Source organism: Pelophylax lessonae (genome assembly GCF_965119305.1).
Source record: "Pelophylax lessonae genome assembly, chromosome: 10".
Classification (NCBI taxonomy): domain Eukaryota; kingdom Metazoa; phylum Chordata; class Amphibia; order Anura; family Ranidae; genus Pelophylax; species Pelophylax lessonae.
Window position 1 is genome coordinate 44903965 of NC_138777.1, and position 25111 is coordinate 44929075.

General features: G+C 43.1%; 1 protein-coding gene across 2 annotated transcripts in view; it reads right to left on the reverse strand.

Annotated features, from left to right (window-relative positions):
* Window positions 1-8427: 8427 nt before the first annotated feature.
* The window catches only part of HARBI1 (harbinger transposase derived 1), a 31857-nt gene continuing 15173 nt past the window's right edge, over window positions 8428-25111 (reverse strand). For both annotated transcript variants that reach the window (XM_082269727.1, XM_082269726.1), the window contains exon 3: window positions 8428-8825. In XM_082269727.1, the coding sequence (XP_082125853.1) occupies window positions 8452-8825 (374 nt within the window). In that variant the 3' untranslated portion in view covers window positions 8428-8451. The remainder of the gene's footprint in view (window positions 8826-25111) is intronic.

The window sequence follows — 25111 nt, forward strand, 5'->3', positions numbered from 1 at the left end:
ATGAGGAGCCAGCTAGGATCGAACTGAGCCAATCACAGGGCGGCGTCTTGGTTAGACCAGAGCAGCCGAGCGCTGCTTTGGCAGCAGAGATCCAGCGGCGTAGGCTGATTAATCGAGCAGTTGGCAGAGAGCGGAGAGCCTTGTACGTTGTGGCTCCTGAGTGGGCAGTGTGAGAGAAATGCTGCTTGTTCGGCTGTTCTGCTGATCCTGTAATCTGAGTCACTGATAGAGAACAAAATGTACTTCAGCAGTTCTGAGATCACTTGCTGCATGCTTGTTTGTATCAGGAATTCAGAACATATGGAAGCCAGACAACCAGCATTTTCAAAGAGCAGTGATAGGATTTATACTGTACAGGTTTCAATAAATGTCCCTGTATTACCTGTTGAAGCTGCCAGTAACCCTGAGCCAACATTCACAGTTCTGCGTGTTGGAAACGCACATAAAATCACACGCTGTCCTGGCGTGTGCAGAAACGCATTGCTCCTTAGCTGTCACACCGCGGTGCCATTCATTCTTAACCACTTAAGCCCCGGAGGATTTTCCTGCTAAAAGACCAGGGGGTATTTTGCGATTCGGCACTGCGTGACTTTAACGGACAATTGCGCGGTCGTGCGACGCTGTACCTAAACTAATTTGGCGTCCTTTTTTTCCCACAAACAGAGCTTTATTTGGTGGTATTTGATCACCTGTGCGATTTTTTGATCACACGCTATAAACAAAAAAAGAGCGACAATTTTGCAAAAATAGCAATATTTTTCACTTTTTTTTATATGAAATTCCCCAAAAAAAATGTAAAATCAAAATTTTTTAAAAATTTTGGCCAATTTGTTTTATCCTACCTATGTTTGGTAAAAAAAATCGCAAAAAGCGTATTTTGATTGGTTTGCTCAAAAGTTATTGCGTTTACTAACTAAGGGAAAGATTTCTGTCATTTTTGGTGTTTTTTTTTAACGCGTAATGGCGGCGATCTCCGATTTTTTTTGCGGTACTGCGACATTGCGGCGGACAGATCGGACCCTTGACTGACATTTTTGACACTTTTGGGGTTACCAGTGACATTTCTACAGTAATCAGTGCTATACATATGCACTGTTACTGTAAAAATACACTGGTAGTGAAGGGGTTAACTTTATTTGGGAGGGAGGGGCTGTGTGTGTCCCTAGGGGCGTGCTTTCTACTGTGATTGGCTGTGGCTCTAGCTGTAAGGACACTGATCAACTGATCTACATACTAGATCCGTGTGATCAGTGTCTTTACAGCGAGGAGAATGACAGGTGGCTTGTTTACACAAGCTGCCTGCCTTTCTCCCTCTCCCCCGACGATCGCCGAGTGGCCGGCGGACATCGGGTCCGCTGGTCACACGCGCGGGGGGGTCCGTGACCGCGCGCTCGCTCCCCAGACCCTCCCAGGCTAGTGACGTTAATTAACGTCACTCTGCCTGGCAGGGGCTGACCGCCGCAGTAAATCTACTTGCGGCGGTCGGCAAGCGGTTAAAGCAGAGATCCTCTGGCTTTTGTGTTTATTAACCGCTCGTCGACCACCCTCCACAGTTTTACTGCTGCAAGCTGGCTCGGCTGTGCAAACCGACGTAGGGCTACGTCGGCCCATGGAAGCGGTCCTGGGGGGGGGGGGGCAAGTACACGCCGCTGGGGGCACGTTCCCACCCCCACTAGGCAGCGGGGATACAGATGCACGGGGCTGGCGGCTTTGATTGCTGCTGGCCACCCACGATCGTTCCCCACTGAGAGAAAAGGGCAGTCAGCGGCGCGCTCCCGCCCCCACTAGGCAGCGAGGATACTGATGCACGGGGCTGGCGGCTCTGATTGCTGCCGGCCACCCGCGATCGTTCCCCACTGAGAGAGAGAAGGACGGTCGGCTGACCGTTCTTCTCCCTGGAATGATCACAGAGCTCCTGTTTTCCTTCTATATGGGATCACATGTCTCTGTGGTCATCTCAGAATCCACGCCCCCCACAGTTAGAATCACTCCCCTAGGCTCACATTTAACCCCTTGATCACCCACTAGGTTAACCCCTTCCCTGCCAGTGTCATTAATATATTAACAGTGCATATTTTTAGCACTGATTACTGTAGTAATGTCACTGGTCCCCCCAAAAGTGTCAAAAATGTCAGTTAGGGGTCCGATCTGTCCGCCGCAATGTCGCAGTCCCGCTAAAAATCGCAGATCACCGCCATTACTAGTAAAAAATAAATCAATAAAAATGATTAATTTGTAGATGTGATAACTTCTGCACAAACCAATCAAAATACGCTTACTGCAATTTTTTTTACTAAAAATATGTAGCAGAAAACAAATTGGCCTAAAAGGATGAAAATTTTGATTTTTTTTTTTTTGGGGGGGGGGGGGGGATGTTATATAGCAGAATGTGAAAAATATTTTTTTATCGCTTCTTTTTTTTTGTTTAAAACACGAAAAATAAAAACTGCACAGGTGATCAAATACCACCAGAAAAAAGCTCTATTCGTGGGAAAAAAAGGACGTCAATTGTATTTGGGTACAGCGTCGCACGATCACGCAATTTTCCGTTAGTAACGCAGTGCCAAATCGCAAAAAATGGCCTGGTCATTAGGGGGGCCAATCCTTCCAGTCCAGAAGTGGTTAAAAGTCAGCAGCTATAAGAAGTGTATCTGGTCACTTATAATAAACACACACTCACCCGTCCCTCGGTCCAGCGATGCGGTCCGGGGGGAGCCTTGGTTCTCTCTGTCTTCTCCCTGTGGCGCTGGCATCTCTAGTGTGGGCACCCGGCTGTGACAGCTTGCGTCATGTGCGAGTCGCGCTGCACGTCCTGAATGGCCGGGCAATCTTCTGGGACCTGTGACGTGTCCCAGAAGATTGCAGGGAGGGAGGGGGAGAGGAGAACTTGTGCCCGAGCCATCTAGGCGACCCGAGCGGAAGTGGGAGCGGGTACCTGTCAAATCTAGGTATACCCCCCCAAAATTTGGCATGTCCGGGGGTCAGCACCACTTAACCACTTGCCAACCGCCGCACGACTATTTACGGCGGCAGCCAGCCCCTCACAGGCAAAGTGACGTAGGACTACGTCACTAGCCTGTGAGCCTCTAGGGGGCGAGCGCGCGCCGCCGGAGGCGCGCTTCCGCCCCCGCTCGCTCCCTAACAAGTCCGCGCGTGTGACCGGCGGACTCGATGTCCGCCGGTCACTCGCGATCGTCCGGTACAGAGGGAGAAAGGCAGGCGGCTAATGTAAACAAAGCCGCTTGTCATTCTCCCTTGTGTAAGTGCAGAAACTGTACGGTCCTGCTATGTAGGATCATATATCTCTGTAGTTACACAAACAGCCACACCCCTTTACAGTTAGAATCACGCCCCTAGGGACACACTTAACCCCTCCTTCTCCAATAAAGTTAACCCCTTCCCTGCCAGTGTCATTTTTACAGTAACAGTGCATGTGTATAGCACTCATTACTGCAGTAATGTCACTGGTACCCCCAAAAATGTCAGTCAAGGGTCCGATCTGTCCGCCGCAATGTCGCAGTCCCGCAAAAAAATCGCAGATCGCCGCCATTACGCGTTAAAAAAAAAAACAATAAAAATTACAAAAATCTTTCCCTTAGTTAGTAAACGCAATAACTTTTGCGCAAACCAATCAAAATATGCTTATTGCAATTTTATTTACCAAACATATGTAGCAGAAAACAAATTGGCCTAAAATGTTAAAACATTTTGATTTTTACATTTTTTTGGGGGAATTTCATATAAGAAAATGTGAAAACTATTGTTATTTTTGCAAAATTGTCGCTCTTTTTGTTTATAGCGCATGATCAAAAAATCGCACAGGTGATCAAATACCACCAAAAGAAAGCCCTGTTTGTGGGGAAAAAAGGACGTCAATTTCATTTGGGTACAGCGTTGCACGACCGTGCAATTGTCCGTTAAAGTTACGCAGTGCCGAATCGCAAAATAGGCTTTGGTCAGGAAGGGGGTAAAACCTTCCGGGGCTTAAGTGGTTAAAGCGGAAGGTCCACTTTTGAATGGAACTCCGCTTTAATAACACCCCGTGAATCTGCTAATGTATGCGTTTTTGTGTGCAACAAAACACATGGCGACAGAACCATTCAGTTTGGAGCAGCGCAATTTTGAAAAAGGGTTTGGCGACTTCTTGTAGACATTTTTCACACGCTGGAATGAACAGATTTCCCTACAGCCCATACAGATAAGGGTAGAATGCAGATGTTATAGGTGTAGGCCATGTACATACCTCCCAAAGCCTGGCTGAAAAACTCCCAAAGATGGGATCATCCCATCATGGACGTTGCTAAGTCACTCCGAGCTGATACTGTTCTCCTTCTCCATCACAGAAGCGAGCTTTTTCTCCGATTCAAACCCCCTCACATACTCATTCTCTCCCCTGATGCAGTGTCAATGAGCTCAGCATTTCAGAGCTCACTCCTGTGATGGTGAACAGTAACAGCTAGGCCTCCCTTAGCAACACCCTAGCAACAGGGTAGGACGGAATGATGTAATCCCTGGGAGTTTTCTAGTTAGGCTTCCATGAGGTACACTATATTGTCAAAAGTTTTGGGACACCTGCCATTACACGCACATGAACTTTAATGGTATCCCAGTCTTAGTCCGTAGGGTTCAATATTGAGTTGGCCCACCCTTCGCAGCTATAGCAGCTTCAACTCTTCTGGGAAGGCTGTCCACAAGGTTTAGGAGGGTGTCTATGGGAATGTTTGACCATTCTTCTAGAAGCGCATTTGTGAGGTCAGGCACTGATGTTGGATGAGAAGGCCTGGCTCACAGTCTCCGCTCTAATTTATCCCAAAGGTGTTCTATTGGGTTAAGGTCAGGACAGTGCAGGCCAGTCAAGGTTCTCCACCCCAAACTCGCTCATCCATGTCTTTAAGGACCTTGCATCATGACGTCTCTTCTGGTCTAAGCTGGAATTTTTTTTTCTTTTTTTAAAGCAAAAGATCTTTATATATATATATTTTTTTTTTTTTTTTTGATCATTTGCTTTTAAAGGTAAAGAAGAGATTTTTGACTCTAGATCTAGAGGACCTGTCATCATTATTATTATTACAAGGATGTTTACATTCCAAGTAATAGGAATAAAAGTGATTAACCACTTACCCACCAGGCCTATTTTTGACACTTTTTGGCACCTTGCACACGATACTCCTGTTAGAGGATCTACGTTTTCTGGCGTAATTGTAATGCGCACATTTTCGCGCTTACGTGCGAATTCGCGCAAATTCGTGTAAATGCGCGCAATTGCGCATAAATTTATTCTAGCGTTCTGGATATTCTGGCACAAGAAAAAGAAAGGGAATCCAACAGTTGCTACCATGGAGAGGCCTGAGGAAGGAGCGCATGCTCCGACAACGCGTAGCCTGCCTACGTCATCACGCCCCTGCGTCACGACCGGGGGAGTGTCGCCGGAAGTCAACCTCTGTGTCCCCAGCATCCAGGAAGTGTCGACATCCATCGGCTACAGCGGATTACTTTTGTGGCACCCGGACGAACCCACCTCATGGACGGACCTTTAATATGTTATACACTGCTCATTTTCACCTGCTCATTGTGAGTATATTGGTGTGTATTGATGCCTTTTATTAAACTTTCCTTACTGCACTTAGAGTGGCGCCTGTCTTTCTTCTACATCATCAGGGAGATTGTTTAAAAATTGGACAATCAGACTGGAACATGTATGACCAGATTCCAGCAATGCTGTCACTATCCCCAAACAAAACCTGGCAAATGCAAAGAAAATACCCTACTGGATTTGATTGCGTCTAATGCCCCATACACACGTGCAGATTATCTGCAGACTTTTGTCTGCAGACTTACCTTTTCTATGTAGTGCAAGGGCCTGTCGGATTGCATACAAATTGAAAGTGTTTAGGTTTGACCTCATATTATATGGTTTTGGTAAGTCTGGAGACAAAAGTCTGCAGATAATCTGCACGTGTGTATGGGGCATTAGAGCTGCTCAATGCAGTTCAACAGACATGCTGTGCATGAACCCTATTTGGAATTCCCCTCATGTTTTGATCACCAGGACATATAGAGGGGTGAATCTCCCCAGTGGCACAGGTATAATAAATTGGCAGAGTGTCTGAGGATGAATTCACATTGCAATGCAGAGCAGTTGCAGCGATCCAGCGCATCACAACTTTTTTTTTTTTTTTTTTTTTTTTAATAAACTTTATGCTAAGTGTACAAAACATACACTTAATTTACTGCAAATTTGGCGGTGCCTTACATTGCAGTGCAATTCAGCACGGTGCACTGCAATAAAATGCGCATGTCTGAATTTTAACACAGCACTAGGCTGCGTTGCCGTATGAATAGGACACTGTCCCTGCAGTGACGGACGTTTTACAATGCGCTAAAACATCTTTTGATGCAAATAGTGTGAATTAGCCTTAACTCTTTGCCTCTTTACTCAAAACTAGATTTTGACTTGATAAACACTCTAGGGTGCCATTCTAGTGCACTTGCTGAAATCAAATTTCTGAGGGGCAGGGCCTGCCTACTATAATCACCTGATCAGTTCCAGTATTGTAGTATAAAAGGAAACCTTTCACCACCTCTGCTTCCCTCTGAGTGTGCAGAATGTCTTCATAAATTATGAAATGGATTTAGTGCAGGGCATTGCTGGTGCTGCCTGGAATTTGACCTCAGACTCTGAGCTCACTTCTAGGAAAATCAGTAAGCCAGGTAGAATTCTATGAAGTATTGCAAACAGTGTACTGTTGCCATGAATGAAAAGCAAGATCCAAATATTTTGGCGTTTTTTTAAAAAATCAAAGCTGGCCCCAGACTGAAATGTAAAGATTTAACAGCACTTTAATGGTAATTAATTAAAAAAAATGTATATATGTTATTTGAGATTGCTTCTCTACTCCAATGAAATTGCGGCGATATCGGGCGAAAATGGTGTTATATGTATTTTGCCGATTAGAGAAAAAGGCGCCGATAATGGTGCCTAAAACGCACCTGATTTTGCCACGAATTTGTGACAATGTTGACGTGATTTTACAGCAAATTCGCTGCGATTTTGCCACGATTTTACTGTGCTTATGGTTTGCTTTTAATAGGTCATGTGACACCAAAACCGTACTGCAAACAAAAAACAAAGAAAGGGCGCACCGGCTTAGCGCATTATTCTCAGTTAAGCCTCGCACACATGCATCGAAAATCGGCAGGGAATTTTCGTCCGACGACCGATCTGCCGATTTTCGGCTTGTTAGTATGATGCTACCGACAACCGACTCCGACTTTTCAGCCAAAAAAAATCTGGTGTGCAGGCTATAAAATTTTTGTCCTCCGTCAAAACACGTCCGACTTTCGTGCAGTCAGTACAGATTTCGACAGGGAAAAATCTGATGAGCAAGTCTGGGCATGCTCAGTGAAGAAAGAACACAAAGAAAGCAATCCAACACATGACATCACTTCTGAAGTCGATTTTCGGCGGACGAGAAAATTCGTGTGCAGTCTAGGCACATTCCAACCAACAAAACACCACTCTGGACAAAAGACGGACGATCGGTCGGCCAATAATCGTTGCGTGTGTACGGGGCTTAAGGCTTTATTAGTACAAAATAAAAATGGCTACTCACAAACAGAAGATGTAAACCAGCATATCAAATTCAAACATCGGAATCCATTGTTACAATGTCCACTGTCCTTGATACAATGACGGCTGATGCGTTTCGAGGCTTTGCCTCCTCCCCAGGGCTCCGAGGAAGAGCCGAAGCCTCAAAACGCATCAGCCGTCATTCTATAAAGGACAGTGGACATTGTAACAATGGATTCCGACGTTTGAATTTGATATGCTGGTTTACATCTTCTGTTTGTGAGTAGCCATTTTTATTTTGTACTAATAAAGCCTTACTGAGGATAATGCGCTAGGCCAGTGCGTCCTTTCTTTGTTTTTTGTTTGCAGTACTATGTTGACCACCCTGGTCTTAGAGGGCAGCAAAGCCTCAGCCATTGGGGATGCCAAGTAAGAGTTCCGTGATAGGAGTGGTCTGGAAGCCCTGTTTTTGAGCGCAGGCGCTATGCATCGCAAATTTGTTTTGGAGACATCAAATATGTAACATGGGTCCGTTAATGATGCGTTCCTGCTGCATTTTCAATGCATTTCAACGGGGAGGTGCGAAATGCAGCAAGCAGGAGTTTTAAAACCACAACGGAAGCACAACAGACCAGTGTGAAGACATACAGAATAATCGAGTTTGGGATACATTTTTCTTGAGCTTTTCTTGCGCTAATGGCCGATAATAAATTCATATTCATTTAAATTGATGATATTAATGAAAAAGTTAAATATAATACAAATTATATATAAAAATATAAACATTTTTTACAACGGTCATTTTCGGTTTTCGGCCAAGTGCATCCAGCATTTTCGGTTTCGGCACCAACATTTCCATTCAGTGCACCTCTAGATTGGAGTTAGCTGAAATGTGTGAGGACAAGTTCCTGCCTCATGCGATAAGCTTCTGTCTCCACCGTTTCCATATTGTTACAGTCCTCTTCGGCCTCCAGAGCAGTACAGCCGGCCTCACACCAGATGTCCAGGCCATGCTGTAGTGCAATGTTGTGTAATATGCAACAGGCCAAAACAATCTGAGAAGATTTTTCAGGAGAATATTGCAGCGTAGCCCGAGAGCTATCCAGGCAACGAAAGCGGTGGCGCAGAGCTCGCTGGGTGCGCTCCATGACACTGTGAGTAGCGGTATGGGCCATATTGTAACGGTATTCTTGAGGACTCTCAGGAATCTGCACTGGGGTCATCAGCCAAGGCCGGAGGAGAAAAGCACCGTCCGCTGTTTTAAAAAAAATGAACAATACGGTGAACAATAATGTAAAAAAAACACTTTTCTTAGCAGAGTATTTAAATGGTAAACATACAGTGGGTACGGAAAGTATTCAGACCCCCCTTAAATTTTTCACTCTTTGTTATATTGCAGCCATTTGCTAAAATCATTTAAGTTCATTCTTCTTCCTCATGAATGTACACATAGCACCCCATACTGACAGAAAAACACAGAATTGTTGACATTGTTGCAGATTTATTAAAAAAGAAAAACTGAAATATCACATGGTCCTAAGTATTCAGACCCTTTGCTGTGACACTCATATATTTAACTCAGGTGCTTTCCATTTCTTCTGATCATCCTTGAGATGGTTCTACACCTTCATTTGAGTCCAGCTGTGTTTGATTATACTGATTGGACTTGATTAGGAAAGCCACAAACCTGTCTATATAAGACCTTCCAGATCACAATGCATGTCAGAGCAAATGAGAATCATGAGGTCAAAGGAACTGCCTGAAGAGCTCAGAGACATAATTGTGGCAAGGCACAGATCTGGCCGTACAAAAAGATTTCTGCTGCACTTAAGGTTCCTAAGAGCACAGTGGCCTCCATAATCCTCAAATGGAAGACGTTTGGGACGACCAGAACCCTTCCTAGAGCTGGCCGTCCGGCCAAACTGAGCTATCGGGGGAGAAGAGCCTTGGTGAGAGAGGTAAAGAAGAACCCAAAGATCACTGTGGCTGAGCTCCAGAGATGCAGTCAGGAGATAGGAGAAAGTTGTAGAAAGTCAACCATCACTGCAGCCCTCCACCAGTCGGGGCTTTATGGCAGAGTGGCCCGACGGAAGCCTCTCCTCAGTGTAAGACACATGAAAGCCCGCATGGATTTTGCTAAAAAACACCTGAAGGACTCCAAGATGGTGAGAAATAAGATTCTCTGGTCTGATGAGACCAAAATAGAACTTTTTGGCCTTAATTCTAAGCGGTATGTGTGGAGAAAACCAGGCACTGCTCATCACCTGTCCAATACAGTCCCAACAGTGAAGCATGGTGGTGGCAGCATCATGCTGTGGGGGTGTTTTTCAGCTGCAGGGACAGGACGACTGGTTGCAATCGAGGGAAAGATGAATGCAGCCAAGTACAGGGATATCCTGGACAAAAACCTTCTCCAGAGTGCTCTGGACCTCAGACTGGGCCGATGTTTTACCTTCCAACAAGACAATGACCCTAAGCACACAGCTAAAATAACGAAGGAGTGGCTTCACAACAACTCCGTGACTGTTCTTGAATGGCCCAGCCAGAGCCCTGACTTAAACCCAATTGAGCATCTCTGGAGAGACCTAAAAATGGCTGTCCACCAACGTTTACCATCCAACCTGACAGAACTGGAGAGGATCTGCAAGGAGGAATGGCAGAGGATCCCCTAATCCAGGTGTGAAAGACTTGTTGCATCTTTCCCAAAAAGACTCCTGGCTGTATTAGATCAAAAGGGGGCTTCTACTAAATACTGAGCAAAGGGTCTGAATACTTAGGACCATGTGATATTTCAGTTTTTCTTTTTTAATAAATCTGCAACAATGTCAACAATTCTGTGTTTTTCTGTCAGTATGGGGTGCTATGTGTACATTCATGAGGAAGAAGAATGAACTTAAATGATTTTAGCAAATGGCTGCAATATAACAAAGAGTGAAAAATTTAAGGGGGTCTGAATACTTGCCGTACCCACTGTAGTTTTACTTGCATAGATTGAGATAGGATTAGACCTTTGTATATGTGACCCTGCGCCGGATGCATGGAGACTGCAATAAAAACTTGGCACAGGTTCTGTCCTTCTCCCACTTTACTAAAACTGTTTTAATACTATCCGTATTCCTGTTGGATAGTTCTCCCCTCACTTTCTGTTTTGGTGACCATCATCACTGCCACAGGAAGTGAGGAAAATCACCCACATGGGGAAAAAAAGAATAGAAATAAAAAGCCTTTTTAACTTTATACAAAACAAAAAGATTTACTAAGACCCCATTCACACTGCCGTGACCAGAAAGTCGCCTCATAAGGGGCGACTTGTTAGCGCGACTTTCAGCGCGACTTTGCGCGTATTCAGTTCGACTTGTATGATAGACGACTTTGTATTTGGCCAATCAGAATATGATTGTTCTAGGTTATGCTCAATCACACAAAAAAAAGTTCTTAAAAATTGTCGTTTTTGATAGAGAGCCAATTATTGAAAAAATTATTGAAAAAAAAAATGAGATTTCTTTGGATTTAGTGTCTGGGGGTGTAAAAAGTGTACCTGTGAAGTTTCAGCTCTTTAGCATGTCCAGAACCAGAAAAAAAAGATAATTTTTCTTAGAATTTTTAGTAGCAAAGGGATGGGGCTCCTCTCCACCTGGGCGTTTTTGTTGCAGGCGTTTATCGGGCATTTTTTTTGGGCGTCTTTGGAGGCAGGCATGACATCTGAACTTCTGTGTAGGGGTGTATATATATATATATATATATACATACACACACACATATATGTATACATACACATACACACATATAGGTGTAATAGGAGCGGAGCCACATCCATGCGCTAATGAAATTATCCCTGTGCTACTAAAAATTCTAAGAAAAATTATCTTTTTTTTCTGGTTCTGGACATGCTACAGAGCTGAAACTTCACAGGTACACTTTTTAGACCCCCAGACACTAAATCCAAAAAAAGTCATGCCTGCTTCCAAAGACGCCCAAAAAATGCCCGATAAACGCCTGCAACAAAAACGCCCAGGTGGAGCGGAGCCCCGTCCCTGTGCTACTAAAAATTCTATCTTTTTTCCTGGTTCAGGACTATTTTAATGGAAAGTCGGATCACAAGTCGCTTCAATTAAGATAAGGAGGCGACTCCCATTGAAGTCTATGGGACAAGTCGGATACAAGTTGCCTCAAAGTAGTACAAGACCCTTTTCTGAAGTCGGAGCGACTTCAGTAGTGCCAATTAAGACGGCTCTCATTGATTAACATTGCTTTTGTTATGTCAAGCGACTTGGGGCGACTTGAGGGCACACAAGTCGCCTCACAAGTCGCGGCAGTGTGAATGGGCTCTAAAGCTCCATTTCAAACCCCAACTTTGTTCACAAATAAATAATAGTTAACCCAGTAAAAAAGCAGCAATACTCACCTCCTTTTCAGAGCTGTCCCCAAAGACTCACTACTACCTCCTCCTGGCTATCTAGAACGAGGGATGAACCTTCTACTTAATCTAGAGTTGGCCGTTTGTCTCACCAACCAATCACAGCGACTGTCTGCACAATTATATGATCATCTTAAAGTGATTGTAAAAATTTTTTTTACATAATAAACATGTCATACTTTGCTCTGTGTAATGGTTTTGCATGGAGAAGCCTCGATCCTCCTCTTCTGGGGTCCCCCGCCGGCCCTCCTGGTTCCACCTCTTCCGCTTTGATACCGAGTCACGCTGCCTGCACCTGTAGACACAGGCATACATACAGGATTTGATTGACAGCAGCAGGAGCCAATGGCTTCCACTGCTATCAGTCTGCCCTGTTAGGAGAAAGAGAGCTGCTGCTCTTGGGCACATTGCTGGATCGAGAACAGAGACTCCAGGAGGAAAAGGGTGGGCTGGGAGGGGATCCTCTGGCAAAGCTTTTTACCTTAAGGCAGTGTTCCAGCTGGGGGAAAAATAAAATAAAAAGTCAGCAGCTACAAATATTGTAGCTTCTGACTTTTAATATATAGATACTTACCTGCCCAGAGAGCCCGCAATGTCAGCATCCCAGCAAATTTTCAAACCAGCTGCTGGGTGCTGCCACCGCCATTCGTTGTAAGAGAGACCAGCAGTGAAGCCTTTTGGCTTTACAGACGGTTTACTATTGCGCATGCGCGAAGCACGCTGCGCTTTCTAATTGGCCCAGGGGTGGAGGAGGGGGCTGAACTTCCAAGGGACGGCACCGCAGCGTTGTCTACCGGAAGTGGGGAAGGGTACCTGTCAAAAACAGGTACCCGTTCCCCCCCCTCCCCCTGAAAAGGTGCCAAATGTGGCACCGGAGGGGGGGGGGGGGCTGAAAGCACATCAGCCGAAGTTCCACTTTTGGGTGGAACTCCGCTTTAATGCAGAGAATGCATTAAAGTAAAAAATATAAAATAATAAAAAAGGTGCGCTTGGCCTTAAAACAAAAACAAATAAAATCAAAAAACTGCTACACTCAAAAAATCCTTGAATAGTGAGGAGATAAAGGCATTGAATGAAAAAGGTGCGCTGTAAATTGACTGCCACATAAATTAAAGTGGAGTTCCACCCATTTTTAATAGGTTGGAATACATAGCTGTATGTAATCCCCTTTAAAACGGCTTTTACCAATAGAAACCTTTTTTTTTTTTTTTTGCTAGTAAATACCTTAATTTCGGCTTTATTCCTCCTCTCCTCACTTCCTGGTCCGATCGGCGATGACGTCATTCGGCGATCCGCAGTGTCTGCTGGGATGTATTCTATTCCAGAAATCTCGCAGTAGCTGTATCTGTACTGAGCCGTGCCTGCCCCGCCTCCGCCCCGCCTCCTCTCATTGAGTTGCATTTTAGAATGTATTAAGGCTGTTCTCTGCCCCGCCTCCGCCCCGCCTCCTCTCATTGAGTTGCATTGTATGAATGTATTAAGGCTGTTCTCTGCCCCGCCTCCGCCCCGCCTCCTCTCATTGAGTTGTATTGCAATACAACTCAATGAGAGGAGGCGGGGCGGAGGCGGGGCGGGGGCGGGGCAGGCACGGCTCAGTACAGATACAGCTACTGCGAGATTTCTGGAATAGAATACATCCCAGCAGACACTGAATGACGTCATCGCCGATTGGACCAGGAAGTGAGGAGAGGAGGAATAAAGCCGAAATTAAGGTATTTACTAGCAAAAAAAAAAAGTTTCCATTGGTAAAAGCCATTTTAAAGGGGATTACATAGATCTAAAGTTCCAAAAATGGGTGGAACTCCACTTTAAACAGTGAAATGTCCGTGTCTACTGACACTATATAAGTGATCCCTAATGTCTTCTACACTAAATAAAACCACAATGTAAACAAAACATGTTAGATCAAAAGCAACTTGATACATAAAAGTCCAGATGTTGGAAACAAATGTATCCACCGGAACAAGGGGTGAAAAAAAAATATTATTAACCACTTGCCGTCGCTGCACTGCCTTTTTACGTCAGCAGTGTGGCTCTCCCAGGCAAAATCACGTTAATAGGCGTCATCTGCCTGGGAGGCCACTAGGGGGCGAGTGCGCGCCGCCGGAGGCGTGCTCCCGCCCCCGATCGTCAGCGGGGAAGCCAATGCAGGTGCCAGGCGGCTCAAATGACCGCCTGACACCGGCGATCTCCCCCCCCGTTGACAGAGAAGGACGGACGGCTGATGTAAACACAGCTGTCCGTCGTTCTTCCTTGCATGATCACAGAGACTATGTGATCCTGCTATATAGGATCACAGGTCTCTATGGTCACCTCACAAGCCCAACCCCCCCCCCCACAGTTAGAATCACTCCCCTAGGCTTACATTTAACCCCTTGATCACCCACAGGGTTAACCCCTTCCCTGCCAGTGTCATTATTACAGTAACAGTGCATATTTTTGGTAGAAGGGGTTTTTGATCTCTATGACCCTATGTATAGTTGGGTTTGCCGTCGTCCCTGGTTGAGTATTGTATCGGTTTGTTGGTACCTCAGGCCAATAAGAAGTGGGACTTTTAAGGCAGGTATGGGGTATAAGATAAAGTACAAGCAAAAAATTGCTAATAGTAACTAAATGATAATGATGATAATAATAATAATAAATGTTTAATTCTTAAAACATATGTACAGTGAAGTACAGTTGCGTGAAAGGGTTATAGACCCTTGTGAAGTTGTGTAATAGAAGGAGGGTTAGTGACATGTGAGAAATAGTGACTTTTGAGGGTATATCTCTGTCTGTTCCTGCTGTTAAGTTTGGGTGGTTCAGATCAGAGGTGTCTCCTATATCCTACGCGTTTCGGCCTTTAATTGGGCCTTTTTCAAGGTTGATTGTCACTATTTCTGTTGATAAAATGCAGGTTTTTATTAAATATAAGTATCACCACTTTTTTAAAATTAAATAATAGTGGTGAATTTTTCAAAAGTAGTACATACATGTTGTTTTCTTTGAATCCTTTTGTGTTGAAATGGCTCCCTCTTTAGCACAGCGAGAACCATGCGGTTTCCTGAAAAATTATATGTATATATATATTTATGAGATACAGCTACAAAGTTGATAGTGGTTCTACAGGTGTGTTGTTGAACTTACATGGGCTGTGTCTCATATCTGGGGTAGATCATATGAATCTCCCCTGGTGGTTAGTTTTGATTCCGGTGTGTGTGAAACCGGTTCTGGGCAAGGATATCCTTGTGCCTTTAAATGGTACAGTTCTATATGAGACAGGTACATGTATAGGAAGATTTTATATCTGTAATGCAATAATGCAGTATATACAGTATATAACATTTTGGGTTTGTTTTTACCTTCATTATCACTTTGCAACAAGTGTTGTCCCATGCGGTTTCCAGCTGGGTCACACTTAAAAAGAGGGAGAAAAGACTCCTTCAGTAATGTATCTCCTTTTCAGGGTGGAGTAAGTGGTAAGGGTGGTGTTTCAAAACTTACAATTTTTCTTGTGCGCCGCTCTTGGTCCTCTCTCATCCCCATTCAGTTGTGGAATGAGAGAGGCAGAGGTTCCCCGGCCTTTTATCAGACTCGCGCATGCGCTGTGAGCGCCGCACGTCTGAAACCAGATCACATACAGCTGGTGTGTGTCTCTGGTGCGCCTGCGTCCTATGGACGAGTGCGCTTCCAGTTTCCACCGCTGTTGCTCACTGGCGCGGCCGCCGACACGGAGAGGACACAGGTCACAGACTGGCAGAGTCTGAGGCGCCGATGTCGCTGGCTGTTACGTTGTGCCTGTAAAAAGCCCCTGGGAGGGAAAACAGTGAGAGATCCCCCCAGGGGCTTACCGTGCCGGGTGTGCTAAAAGTATGTGGAGATTTTTTCAACAAGGATTCAGTACAAGGCATAAGTGCATTATAATTTGCAAACAAGAGGTATATAAAAGGAAAAAACAGGGGAGAACATTCCATGTAATTAATAGCAGTTTTAATAGCAGTGTAATGAATAGTCAGGTTAAAGGGAAAGGAGGGGGAATTTTCCGGTTATATCCCCATTGGAAAAGAGTGGGGAAAGTCTGTCAGATCGGTCTTCTCAAAGCTTATGGAATCTAAAAAGGGGGGGAAAATTCCGCATCTCCAATTCGTGTTTTTGATAAAAGATATAAGATGTATATATATATATATATATATATATACATCTTTGGACGAGTTTTTTTGTGAATGGATTGGATGATGTGAATGGAGGATGATTATAAGTGTGGGGTGTGTCAATGATTGCTTCATTGTATTTTATCCTTTGGTAGCGAGATTTGTGTGGCTGATGTTTTTTTGAACAAGAGTTTTTGTGAATGGACTTTCTCACAGTTTTGTGATTTTTTCATTTTTTGATGAAGGTTTTTTATTCTAATCAGTTTTCCCTGATGAGAAACCTTCTAAAAAGGGGGCATAGCTTTCTGCTTCATTTAGGCCTGGAAAGGTGGTTGCGTTGAGACGTTTTATCCATCTCATCTCTAATTGAAGCAGGGTTTTGTTCCAATCACCCCCCCTCCTCGGGATGTGGATCCGTTCTAGGGCCATAAACGATATTTTTGGCATCTTATGGGCGTGTTTATAGGCCACGTGTCGACCCAGTGGTAGATGGAAATTGCACATTTCCATTGAATTTACGTGTTTGTTGATCCTCTTTCCGAATTCCTGTCTTGTTTTACCTATGTAGAATGCGTTACATTCGCATCTCATCATATACACCACGCCTTTAGTCCGACAATTGGTGAAATGTTTGGGTTCAAAAGTTTCTCCATTCGGTAGAGTGGTTTTAGTGCATTTTCTTATGACTTTGCATTGGTCACATGACCCACATGGGTATGTGCCTTTTGTCTTGCATGGGTCTTTGCGTGAATCTTCTTTAAAATCGCTATGAACTAGTCCTTGTTTGACAGATCCTGCCTTTCTGTACGTGATTGGTGGGTGGTCCGTGAGGAAGTCTTTCACTGTTGGGTCCTCTTTCAAAATTGCCCAATGTTTTTCCAAAATTGCTTTGATTTTTTTATTTTCGTTGGTGTATCTTAAAATGATTCGCGTTTTTTGGTCGGGTTGTTTAGGGTCCTGGGATGGTTTTTTAAATAGTAACTCTTGTCTTTCCTTGGAGTTGGCCTTGTTGTAGGCTTTCCTTAGTGAGGTTTTGGTGTAACCCCTTTCCATCAGTCTTGTGGTGAGTGCATCAGCTTCTTTTTTGTATATTTCTTTTTTGGTGCAATTCCTTTTAATCCTTAAGTATTGACTATAAGGTATGGCTTTTTTTAGTGGGGGTGGATGAAAGCTCGTGGCATGTAGAATTGAATTGCCTGCGGTTTCCTTCCTATAGAGTGCGGTTTGTATGCGTCCATCGTGTTCCTTGTGGATCCATGTATCAAGGAATGGAACTTTTTTGTCACTGTAATTTAAGGTGAAATACATATTGTATGTGTTGTTGTTTAATGCGTTTTTTAGATCCTTGATTTGGTTTTCTGGTCCTGTCCACACTATCAGAATATCGTCTATGTATCGTTGCCATAGAAGTATGTTATCAGTTAGCCAAGCATTTTCTTCTTTGATGAGAAAGTCTTCTTCCCACTCTCCTAGATATAAATTGGCGTAGGTGGGGGCACAGCTTGTGCCCATCGCCACCCCGCAGGTTTGAAGGTAGTAACGACCATCGAACGTAAAGAAATTCCGATTTAAGATGAATTCAAGCATAGTAATTATAAAGGTGTTAAATTTTTCATCCTGTGGGCTTAGCTGGTTGAGAGCATTCTTGATTGTTTCCAGTCCTTTATTGTGCGGTATATTGTTATACAAGGCCTCGACATCCACAGTGATAAGAAAGGAATCACTGGGGATGGTCATGTCGTTCATTATCTGTAACAGATGCATGGTGTCTCTAGTATAGGAGGTCAGTTTTGAGACATGTGGTTTTAGATATGCGTCAATCACTTTGCTTATGGCTTCGGTGATGTTGCCATTCCCAGATACTATTGGCCTCCCGGGTGGGTCGATCGGGTTTTTGTGAATCTTTGGGAGTGAGTAGAAAGTTGGTGTCTTCGGGTGTCTTGATCGGATATAGTTCCAAAGTGTGGGGGAGATAGTTCCTTCAATTCCAGCTTTGTCAACTTTGGCATAAAATTCTTCTTTGTATTGTTCAATCATGATGGGCATGATTTGTTTATAACATTTTCGGTTGTTTAGAATTGTTTCACACATGTCTTTATACTTGGTGTTGTCCATCACGACAACATTCCCTCCTTTATCCGCAGGTTTGATGGTTATATTTTCGTTGTCTTGTAACTCTCTTAGGGCTTTTCTTTGACTTTTGGTTAAGTTTTGTTTGTTTCTTGTCATGGTCATTTTTTCAAGGTCTTTCGTGGTTTCCCTGACGAACAGGGCTATGGCTGGGTTCTGGTTGATCGACGGGAATTTATGTGATTTTTTCTTAAACTGTGCGTTGATTTTTTCAACTATTGTTTTACTGGTATTAGTGGAGGTTGTGGTTTCTTCCTCATCGCTGTCGGTCCAACATTCTAGTCCCCCTTCTTCTAGGAGGAGGTTTAGGTCCCGTATAGCCCTGTATTCTGCCGCCGATAGTGCTGTTTGAGGTTCTGCTGTTTCGGGTTTCTTGCTGTACATAATTTTTTGTAATAGGTTCCTTGCAAAAAGGTTAACATCTTTTATGGCCTCAAACTTGTCTGCTGGTTTGTTGGGACAGAAGGAGAGTCCTAATGTAAGGACTTCTATTTGTTCCTTGGTTAGTGTGTGTGAGGAGAGATTGACTATCGTGATGGTTTCTTTGTTCATTCCTGTGTTTGGTTGTTGGTGTGTTATTTTTCTTTCGTCTGTTTCCGCGCCTTCCCTAAAAAAGGTCCTTGTTTGCTTAGAGGTTGCAGTCTCTGATTTTCCCGTTGAGATCTTGTGAAGATTTTATGGAGTTTTGCTGGTGGGTTGGTCTCCTCAGTCTCTTGTGCATTCTGTTCTGTGGTTTCATTATCCTCATCCGTGTTTTGTGGGTCTTCATTGGATCTTTCTGTTTCATATTGGTTTTCCCTTTGTTCTCTGTTTTTGGGTGGGAATCTTCTCCTCTGAGGGTTTGCCTCTGTTCCAGATGTGTAGGACGATGAGTCTGAGGAGATATAATTTTGTGGGTTCTTTCTCTGTCCGGATGGTGCATTTTTCCTCTGGTTCTTGTTGTTGTTCCAGCGGTATGCTCTGTTTTGGCCAAATTCGTTCTTATCGCGCCAGTACTTTTTTTCTTTCTTCCTTAGGATGTCCAGGCTGTGTTGTTCAATATGTGTTTTTAACTTTTTTTCTTGTTCCGAATATAGGGGGAGTGGTTTAAGGGGGGTCAACAGATCATATGTTTCTTTTATTTCTTTATCTAGATTTTTGAGTTGTCTTTCATACTCGTTTTGTAGGAGTATCATCAGATTTTTAGAACATTCGTTGAGTATGGCCTCCCAGTCTTTTTTCATTTGTAGGGTGATATTGTCCATAGTGGGAAAGATTTGTATTCTAAGTCCCACTGGGTTGATGTTTTCCTTTATGTAGCGTTGAAACGATTTGATGTGCCAATACAAGGCTGATTTTCTTTCGAGATGTCTCCGTAGTGTATTGAAAAGTGCCGTGACGTCAGAATTCTGTTGTTCATTGCCCTGAAAGTCTTTTTGAATCCCGGTCATAAGACTCTCCCACTCATTGCCAATTAGATTTCCGTTTGTTTCCTCCTCCATTTTGTCTTTATCCTTTTTAATCCAAAGACAATTATTATTCTTTGGGAAATTGGGTGTCTTTGGATTTTTTACACAGTGGGGTGTCGTTGATCAAATTCCTCTCTGTTGTTACTGCCCTTGGGCATACAGTTTGGAGAAGATCATTATGTGATTCCACTTGTGTATAATGAAATGCAATGTGATGGTAGTCCTGCTAATCGGCTACCATAGGTGAGTAGGGGAGGTGAGGTGTTATAGAGATCGTGAGGTTTTGGATGTGTTTTCCATCCGGGTAATAATGTAGAAGGGGTTTTTGATCTCTATGACCCTATGTATAGTTGGGTTTGCCGTCGTCCCTGGTTGAGTATTGTATCGGTTTGTTGGTACCTCAGGCCAATAAGAAGTGGGACTTTTAAGGCAGGTATGGGGTATAAGATAAAGTACAAGCAAAAAATTGCTAATAGTAACTAAATGATAATGATGATAATAATAATAATAAATGTTTAATTCTTAAAACATATGTACAGTGAAGTACAGTTGCGTGAAAGGGTTATAGACCCTTGTGAAGTTGTGTAATAGAAGGAGGGTTAGTGACATGTGAGAAATAGTGACTTTTGAGGGTATATCTCTGTCTGTTCCTGCTGTTAAGTTTGGGTGGTTCAGATCAGAGGTGTCTCCTATATCCTACGCGTTTCGGCCTTTAATTGGGCCTTTTTCAAGGTTGATTGTCACTATTTCTGTTGATAAAATGCAGGTTTTTATTAAATATAATTATAAGCAACAGCGGTGGAAACTGGAAGCGCACTCGTCCATAGGACGCAGGCGCACCAGAGACACACACCAGCTGTATGTGATCTGGTTTCAGACGTGCGGCGCTCACAGCGCATGCGCGAGTCTGATAAAAGGCCGGGGAACCTCTGCCTCTCTCATTCCACAACTGAATGGGGATGAGAGAGGACCAAGAGCGGCGCACAAGAAAAATTGTAAGTTTTGAAACACCACCCTTACCACTTACTCCACCCTGAAAAGGAGATACATTACTGAAGGAGTCTTTTCTCCCTCTTTTTAAGTGTGACCCAGCTGGAAACCGCATGGGACAACACTTGTTGCAAAGTGATAATGAAGGTAAAAACAAACCCAAAATGTTATATACTGTATATACTGCATTATTGCATTACAGATATAAAATCTTCCTATACATGTACCTGTCTCATATAGAACTGTACCATTTAAAGGCACAAGGATATCCTTGCCCAGAACCGGTTTCACACACACCGGAATCAAAACTAACCACCAGGGGAGATTCATATGATCTACCCCAGATATGAGACACAGCCCATGTAAGTTCAACAACACACCTGTAGAACCACTATCAACTTTGTAGCTGTATCTCATAAATATATATATACATATAATTTTTCAGGAAACCGCATGGTTCTCGCTGTGCTAAAGAGGGAGCCATTTCAACACAAAAGGATTCAAAGAAAACAACATGTATGTACTACTTTTGAAAAATTCACCACTATTATTTAATTTTAAAAAAGTGGTGATACTTATATTTAATAAAAACCTGCATTTTATCAACAGAAATAGTGACAATCAACCTTGAAAAAGGCCCAATTAAAGGCCGAAACGCGTAGGATATAGGAGACACCTCTGATCTGAACCACCCAAACTTAACAGCAGGAACAGACAGAGATATACCCTCAAAAGTCACTATTTCTCACATGTCACTAACCCTCCTTCTATTACACAACTTCACAAGGGTCTATAACCCTTTCACGCAACTGTACTTCACTGTACATATGTTTTAAGAATTAAACATTTATTATTATTATTATCATCATTATCATTTAGTTACTATTAGCAATTTTTTGCTTGTACTTTATCTTATACCCCATACCTGCCTTAAAAGTCCCACTTCTTATTGGCCTGAGGTACCAACAAACCGATACAATACTCAACCAGGGACGACGGCAAACCCAACTATACATAGGGTCATAGAGATCAAAAACCCCTTCTACATTATTACCCGGATGGAAAACACATCCAAAACCTCACGATCTCTATAACACCTCACCTCCCCTACTCACCTATGGTAGCCGATTAGCAGGACTACCATCACATTGCATTTCATTATACACAAGTGGAATCACATAATGATCTTCTCCAAACTGTATGCCCAAGGGCAGTAACAACAGAGAGGAATTTGATCAACGACACCCCACTGTGTAAAAAATCCAAAGACACCCAATTTCCCAAAGAATAATAATTGTCTTTGGATTAAAAAGGATAAAGACAAAATGGAGGAGGAAACAAACGGAAATCTAATTGGCAATGAGTGGGAGAGTCTTATGACCGGGATTCAAAAAGACTTTCAGGGCAATGAACAACAGAATTCTGACGTCACGGCACTTTTCAATACACTACGGAGACATCTCGAAAGAAAATCAGCCTTGTATTGGCACATCAAATCGTTTCAACGCTACATAAAGGAAAACATCAACCCAGTGGGACTTAGAATACAAATCTTTCCCACTATGGACAATATCACCCTACAAATGAAAAAAGACTGGGAGGCCATACTCAACGAATGTTCTAAAAATCTGATGATACTCCTACAAAACGAGTATGAAAGACAACTCAAAAATCTAGATAAAGAAATAAAAGAAACATATGATCTGTTGACCCCCCTTAAACCACTCCCCCTATATTCGGAACAAGAAAAAAAGTTAAAAACACATATTGAACAACACAGCCTGGACATCCTAAGGAAGAAAGAAAAAAAGTACTGGCGCGATAAGAACGCATTTGGCCAAAACAGAGCATACCGCTGGAACAACAACAAGAACCAGAGGAAAAATGCACCATCCGGACAGAGAAAGAACCCACAAAATTATATCTCCTCAGACTCATCGTCCTACACATCTGGAACAGAGGCAAACCCTCAGAGGAGAAGATTCCCACCCAAAAACAGAGAACAAAGGGAAAACCAATATGAAACAGAAAGATCCAATGAAGACCCACAAAACACGGATGAGGATAATGAAACCACAGAACAGAATGCACAAGAGACTGAGGAGACCAACCCACCAGCAAAACTCCATAAAATCTTCACAAGATCTCAACGGGAAAATCAGAGACTGCAACCTCTAAGCAAACAAGGACCTTTTTTAGGGAAGGCGCGGAAACAGACGAAAGAAAAATAACACACCAACAACCAAACACAGGAATGAACAAAGAAACCATCACGATAGTCAATCTCTCCTCACACACACTAACCAAGGAACAAATAGAAGTCCTTACATTAGGACTCTCCTTCTGTCCCAACAAACCAGCAGACAAGTTTGAGGCCATAAAAGATGTTAACCTTTTTGCAAGGAACCTATTACAAAAAATTATGTACAGCAAGAAACCCGAAACAGCAGAACCTCAAACAGCACTATCGGCGGCAGAATACAGGGCTATACGGGACCTAAACCTCCTCCTAGAAGAAGGGGGACTAGAATGTTGGACCGACAGCGATGAGGAAGAAACCACAACCTCCACTAATACCAGTAAAACAATAGTTGAAAAAATCAACGCACAGTTTAAGAAAAAATCACATAAATTCCCGTCGATCAACCAGAACCCAGCCATAGCCCTGTTCGTCAGGGAAACCACGAAAGACCTTGAAAAAATGACCATGACAAGAAACAAACAAAACTTAACCAAAAGTCAAAGAAAAGCCCTAAGAGAGTTACAAGACAACGAAAATATAACCATCAAACCTGCGGATAAAGGAGGGAATGTTGTCGTGATGGACAACACCAAGTATAAAGACATGTGTGAAACAATTCTAAACAACCCAAAATGTTATAAACAAATCATGCCCATCATGATTGAACAATACAAAGAAGAATTTTATGCCAAAGTTGACAAAGCTGGAATTGAAGGAACTATCTCCCCCACACTTTGGAACTATATCCGATCAAGACACCCGAAGACACCAACTTTCTACTCACTCCCAAAGATTCACAAAAACCCGATCGACCCACCCGGGAGGCCAATAGTATCTGGGAATGGCAACATCACCGAAGCCATAAGCAAAGTGATTGACGCATATCTAAAACCACATGTCTCAAAACTGACCTCCTATACTAGAGACACCATGCATCTGTTAAAGATAATGAACGACATGACCATCCCCAGTGATTCCTTTCTTATCACTGTGGATGTCGAGGCCTTGTATAACAATATACCGCACAATAAAGGACTGGAAACAATCAAGAATGCTCTCAACCAGCTAAGCCCACAGGATGAAAAATTTAACACCTTTATAATTACTATGCTTGAATTCATCTTAAATCGGAATTTCTTTACGTTCGATGGTCGTTACTACCTTCAAACCTGCGGGGTGGCGATGGGCACAAGCTGTGCCCCCACCTACGCCAATTTATATCTAGGAGAGTGGGAAGAAGACTTTCTCATCAAAGAAGAAAATGCTTGGCTAACTGATAACATACTTCTATGGCAACGATACATAGACGATATTCTGATAGTGTGGACAGGACCAGAAAACCAAATCAAGGATCTAAAAAACGCATTAAACAACAACACATACAATATGTATTTCACCTTAAATTACAGTGACAAAAAAGTTCCATTCCTTGATACATGGATCCACAAGGAACACGATGGACGCATACAAACCGCACTCTATAGGAAGGAAACCGCAGGCAATTCAATTCTACATGCCACGAGCTTTCATCCACCCCCACTAAAAAAAGCCATACCTTATAGTCAATACTTAAGGATTAAAAGGAATTGCACCAAAAAAGAAATATACAAAAAAGAAGCTGATGCACTCACCACAAGACTGATGGAAAGGGGTTACACCAAAACCTCACTAAGGAAAGCCTACAACAAGGCCAACTCCAAGGAAAGACAAGAGTTACTATTTAAAAAACCATCCCAGGACCCTAAACAACCCGACCAAAAAACGCGAATCATTTTAAGATACACCAACGAAAATAAAAAAATCAAAGCAATTTTGGAAAAACATTGGGCAATTTTGAAAGAGGACCCAACAGTGAAAGACTTCCTCACGGACCACCCGCCAATCACGTACAGAAAGGCAGGATCTGTCAAACAAGGACTAGTTCATAGCGATTTTAAAGAAGATTCACGCAAAGACCCATGCAAGACAAAAGGCACATACCCATGTGGGTCATGTGACCAATGCAAAGTCATAAGAAAATGCACTAAAACCACTCTACCGAATGGAGAAACTTTTGAACCCAAACATTTCACCAATTGTCGGACTAAAGGCGTGGTGTATATGATGAGATGCGAATGTAACGCATTCTACATAGGTAAAACAAGACAGGAATTCGGAAAGAGGATCAACAAACACGTAAATTCA